Source organism: Etheostoma spectabile, chromosome 3 (assembly GCF_008692095.1).
Source record: "Etheostoma spectabile isolate EspeVRDwgs_2016 chromosome 3, UIUC_Espe_1.0, whole genome shotgun sequence".
NCBI lineage: Eukaryota > Metazoa > Chordata > Actinopteri > Perciformes > Percidae > Etheostoma > Etheostoma spectabile.
This window is the reverse complement of record NC_045735.1, coordinates 4,936,922-4,942,957: the sequence shown is the minus strand read 5'-3', so window position 1 is coordinate 4,942,957 and position 6,036 is coordinate 4,936,922. Positions and strand designations below refer to the sequence as shown.

Genomic DNA, 6,036 nt, shown 5'->3' with positions numbered 1-6,036 from the left:
GAGGTAACCTTGCCCCTTATGACCTCGTAAGGGGAAGATTCCAGCTCGGCCCATCTGAGCTTTCATTCTCTTGAAGGCAGAGCAGGATACCCAGGACTCGGTTTACACCTATCGCCATAAGCAGGCTGGGGGAACTCGTATTAATGTTAAAAAACCTCATGAAGTGACATTTTCATGCCATGGGACCTTTAACTGAAAGAGAATGCCCACGTTCAGCTGATGACAATGCAGCTGATTAGGTTGGAAGAGAGAGAGAGAGAGAGAGAGAGAAACGTGATGGATAGACGTCTTCCTGAATGAACTTACGCTGAGCTTCATCACTGATAGCTGCTTTACACCTCACTAATCACGGAGTCTGCACGTTCCTTCTTGACCTTGTCAAAAAGTAGTTCACACTCATTCTTAACAGAGCAAACTATCCACAGACAAAGACCATGAGATAAGGTTAACAGCCCTGGAAAAAGATTGAGATATTTTTTCAAGTTTATTTTCCCCTGTAGTCACCGCTGTTTTGACTCTGATATATAAACCGCCAGCTGTAGCGTCAGTTACTAATACTGTTTACTGAACTGTTGTTGAATTATTTTATCATCCATCTCCACCTGACAGATGTGCTAATAATTGTCTTCTGATCTGTGCTTACTGCATCTGGTTTAAAGTGAATTATAGATGCATCAAAAACAAACAATTACTACAGAAGACTTATCATCCTCCGCACAGCAACACCACGTATCTTATTTCATACGACACAGTAGATCTGTTTTCTCTGATCCCTACTCGAGATATGAATTCATATTTTTTGTAAACTATCCCATCCTCCTCTTATCAAGTCCTGTCATATGAGTGGAAAGATTAAAAGATGTATCTACATCTGGAATACAAAAAAAAAAAGTATCTTCCTAAGATCTGAGATTTGACACCCGGATTAAAGGTTTATTGAAAGATTATTTGGTATTAAAGATGATTATGATATGCAGAGATCTCTGTACAGCGCTGGACAGTGCACACTGTCATATTTGCCTCCGCTCATGTAATATTTCAAAACATAAATCCAGGCAGTATTACAGAGCCTGTAAGCTGATAGAACCTGAGCTCTGGTTTTAATTTAGTTCTTATTTTTCATTCTTTTCCTCGTCCCTCTGTCCATCTAACCCTCCTGATACTTACAGTACAGAGAGTTATGAAAACAATATATTTTGACTTGGAAAATAATTATTCCTGTCATGGTATCTTACCACAAAGAATAATTTTAATCAGGATGTTTTGAAAGATAATACTTGCAGGGCCGAAGCATTAAACAAGCCACAGTTCAGCTTAGAGCAGAAAAACAGGAGCTGGCATCTGTGAGAAGAATCCATGTCGAGTACATCAGTGATTCCCCTGTGTGACACGTTGGTGGGATAGTGAGCTGTTCCATACATCCATCCATTAGTCCTTTTTTATTGAGAGAAAATCAAAACCAGACTAGACACACACTGAAACAAGTCTATATATGCACGACTCTTGACATATTTTACAGTTGCTTTGACACAGTTTTCACAACAAGAGTTTCAATTTGCAAAACTCTGAACACAAAATGCGGGACTCAGAATCTCACGTTGCACACAAATCAAATTAGGTAATATTCCCCCCCGGTGCATTTATCAGGGCATCACAACACAGAATGTAAATGTCCATCACAGAATTGTAATCATTGTTGCTTCTTTTTAAAATAAAATAGTGCTGTCAGAAGCATGCCACTAAACACAAGCCAATTCTCATCAATTTGCATTTGCTCAAAATTATACAACTAGCAATTCATGACAAAATACATGTGCAAATTTAACAGAAATCAGCATTTGAAATAATATGAATGTTTTTCATTTGTGGCATTGCTGCAAATATACAGGAGATACTGCAGTACAAATAGTAGATAGAAAGACAAACTGATCATGATTGTACTGTTACTATCGACCACTTTTGTTTTTATTCAAATATTATACTCACACATCAATCTGATCTAAAGCTACTGTAATGCTGGAATTCATGGCTATGACATGAAACCACAATTAACACAACCAGCAGACAACATTCAATAGTATTCAAAACATTTATTTTCCCTTTTTCTTCTTTTCTTCACACCACTTTCATACTTTTGACATGCAAGGCAGTCGGGGGGAAGTTATTAGCATTATGTTGTAATGCTGCTCACCAGCTAATGTTAGAATAAGAAAGAATGCTTACAAATAAACACATTGATGACGCATTGATGCAGTGATCTGTACGCTCAGTAATAAGCACTGAAACGTGTTTTGAAGACTTTAGCGAGCTTAGCTCTATGCATTTAAAGTTTTGCATTGCACATTGAAACTCAGTTGTGAAAACAGATTCAAAGCAACTGTATGACTGGAGTATACCAAAAAACACTACAACTTGAAAATAACTCTTTAGTAGCCTATATAGAGGTTTGAGGAACATTCGACTCTGGTAACATGCATGACAGATGACACAGGAGGTGTTGTAACAGGAAATACAAAGGAGACAGAAATAGTTACGGTAGCTATCCAGTATTAATAATTCCCTGTTCATGCTCCACATTCAGACTAATCAGAATTCCAGGAAGTTGGTGACGATAGCAGCGTTGTAGATCAGGTCTGAGATGTAGCCCATGGATGTCTGTGTACCCATCTGTGGGTGGTGATGGGGGTGTGATTGGTGGGGACCTTGGCCCTGAGTTACCTCCCAGTACACCGGCTGAGGGTGGGAGGGGACCACCTGGTCTACAGAGGTGTGACCTCCACCTGCAGCGCTGCCTCCGTACACGGCCTGATGAGTCCCAGATGGAGCCAACGTCTGGGGTTTGAAATTCCTGAAAGCCTGGTAGGAGCGGGCGGAGGCCGAGTGGTGAGGCTGCCTGCTGATAGGCTGAGAAAAAGAACCAGGAAGGAAACCGGGGAGTGCCGGTCCCAGGTGCTGCCGCTGGTGGGGCTCCTCCTCCCAGAAACGAGACTCTGAGGGTTTTGAGGGACCCAGTGTGGGCTGCTGGTGGAGAGATGAGGAAGATGGCGGCGGCGATGATACTGGGTTGCTGTAGAGGTGGATCCAATCGGAATAAATCTGTGGGACATCCTCACAGGAGTGGTTCGGCTCTCGCCTGAATATGTCCGTCAGGGTGGTTGAGGTAAGGAAAGCAGAGCTCACAGGCATAGGGGGGGTGTCTAAAACCTCTCTACCTCCCAGGCCAGGCTGGGTGGACTTGGGCTGTCTCACAATCTTGATACTTCTGGCTCTTCTGTTTTGAAACCACACCTGTGGGAAATGTAAAGACTTGTAATGCCTGGGTCATATCAATCAGTGGTGGAAGAAGTATTCAGATCCTTTACTTCAGTAAAAGTCCCAATACCCGAGAGCATAGCACAGAGTTCTGGGCCCTGTAGAAAGGCATTCTCTATGGGCCCCTCCCCACAGCCACATATATTCATTCTAGCATCACACGAGGGCCCTGGGTACTCAGTCCCATTTCCACCCCCAGTCCGACACCCCTGCCAATACCACACTGTAAAAATACTCTGTTGCAAGTAAAAGTCCTGCATTGAAAATATTACTTAAGTAAAAGTACTTAGGTAGCATCAGGACAATGTACTTAAAGTATTAAAAGTAGAAGAGTACTCAATGCAGAAAAACGGAAACGATTATCACTTCTTTGTTTAATCGGCTAAGCATGTCAGCTGTACTTGTAGGCCTGTATTGTTGGGTAGTTTCATTTATAAGAATACATCATATTTTATTAACTACATGTGTTTTGTGTGCAAAAATTGTAATTTGTAAAGTAACTAGTAGAATATTTCTCTCTAAAATGTAGTGGAGTAGAAGTAGAAAGTGCCATGAAAAAAAGGCTCAAGTGAAGTATGTACCTCAAATTTGTACTTAAGTACAGTACTTGAGTACATGTACTTAGTTAAATTCTACCACTGATATCAATTACACTTTACTTTAACTATATTAGAGACAAATATGGATGGGACCCCCCCCCCCCACCTCTGAAGGACCACTCCTGCTCAAATCTTACTTGGGTTTATTATTTGTTGAGCTAAATTATATTTAGTAGTTTTCCTCACCAAATACAGCTCGAAATAGGCCTATATTTTTAAGCAGGCAACAATGTTCACGAGCTACTTCAGCGAACACATGAGTGGTCGTTTACTACTCCATTCATAATATAGAAAGAATAGTTATAGTCGGGTTTTACGGGGAGTTTTGAAGCTTGATAGAGACCCCTGGGCACTCACCTGGATCTTGCTCTCGGGCAGGTGCGTGTGCGCGGCCAGCCTCTCCCTCAGGGTGATGTCCGGGTAGGGAGTCACAGCGAAGGCCTGCTCCAGCTCGGACAGCTGAGCTCGGCTGAAGATGGTCCTCTTCCTCTTCCTCTGGCCCTCCATCAAACCGGGGGCGGCGGCGGCTCTGTCCGGCTCCGGAGAGGACAGCGCGCACTCACTCCGGCCATCTTATAATAAAGAAAATCCAAAATGTAAGTGAAAGAATAAAACAAACAAAAAAAGACATGTAGGCTATAGGCCTATAGCCTAATTTAAAATATTAGGCATATATGTATATGTTATATAAATCAGGAAAATAAAAATTCAACATTTCAATTTAGATTTAATTGTTTACGGTCGAAACGCGCCGAGTTTTAACGTTTTTGGAGGCCATTACAACGAAATCATAAACTAGGGCTGAGTTTTATTTTTTTAAATATAGCCTACTGTAAAAACAAAAATTGCATTATTTTTTCCATTTTCATGTAGTACTAATAGGCTATGAACTATTTTGCTTACAGCCTAATATTTATGAGGTTGTGTTCGATGTTTATATTGACTTAGTTTAACACGCCCATTTGTTTTTAACTTCTTATTTAATTTAGATAATATTTATTTCTTCCTAATTTTGGATTCGGAATGCACTCTTTTTTTCATTAAGAATATTGTCTTCGTGTATATTAGTTAGGGTGGTTTTTTTTATAGTTGGCTCGTTTATTTAATTGATTGATGATTCATTTACATTTGGTGTGGTTTCTCCGGTGAAATTGATTACAGGAAGAAAAACATGAAAATGATCAATTAAAGAGACAATTGTTAATGACATTGAACTCACCTTTACAGTGGTCCGGTTCTCCAAACAACGCCTTAAAATCCACCATGTCCCTCTGCTGGTTCTGCTTGAGTAACGAGAAGTCTGAGTCCGTGAAGAGAGCCATGCCTCACACAGAGACACACACACACACACACACACACACACACATCCACCGCTCTGCGCTGACAGCTGTAGGAGTGACCTCTTCTTATACCCACATCAGATGTAACCCCCCTACACCCACAACCCATCCCGGCAAATCCAGGTGTTGTTCACCTCTGTCCTTCTAATCCCCGTCTGAGAATGGAGCACACTTGTTTTCATGCTGCATCGTGTTATTTCTTCAGCTGCTCTGCCTGTTTTTGAAGGGTTTTGGGGATGTGGTGTTGTGCTTAACAGGCCATTACTCTCAACGGTGTATCATTAGAATAACATGAAATTATAATAATGAAAGATCAGAGGAAAATAGCATGATTTCCAAAAAATGTAGGACGATTTATTCCTATGATTGTATTACTATAATAATCTTTATTTATAGAGCACTTTTCAAAATCCACGTTAGAAAGTGCTTCACAAAACAACAAAATAAAACAGACCAGCCATTAAAACATCAGGTTCTTAAAACAAAACAAATAAAATGAATTTAGTGTATGAAAACCTGTGCAATGGTTGGTATTTAGACAATGAATTAGGAAATGGATTTTTAAAATGTTTTATCAGATCGACCCAATACTGAAGTTGTAAGTGTATGAGAATCAGTTAAATCAATAAACTAAATCAGTTAAGGAATCAATAAAAGGAGCCCATGTCCCATTAACACATAGTTTTAAGATATGACCAAAATTAATAAAAACGATTTTAACTGTCTGTCAGATTCAACAAAAATTTGTATTAGAGATACTGGTCATCAAATATTCCAAAAAAAGT

At 40.1% G+C, this 6,036-nt stretch overlaps 1 protein-coding gene across 1 annotated transcript; it reads right to left on the bottom strand.

Annotated features, from left to right (window-relative positions):
- Positions 1-1,424: 1,424 nt before the first annotated feature.
- On the bottom strand, positions 1,425-5,280 carry sebox (SEBOX homeobox). The gene is made up of 3 exons (XM_032507031.1): positions 5,131-5,280; positions 4,269-4,483; positions 1,425-3,288 (listed from the first exon to the last, which is right to left on the bottom strand). The coding sequence occupies exons 1-3, from the start codon at positions 5,231-5,233 to the stop codon at positions 2,587-2,589; spliced, it is 1,020 nt and encodes a 339-aa protein (XP_032362922.1). The 5' UTR covers positions 5,234-5,280; the 3' UTR covers positions 1,425-2,586.
- Positions 5,281-6,036: the final 756 nt, after the last annotated feature.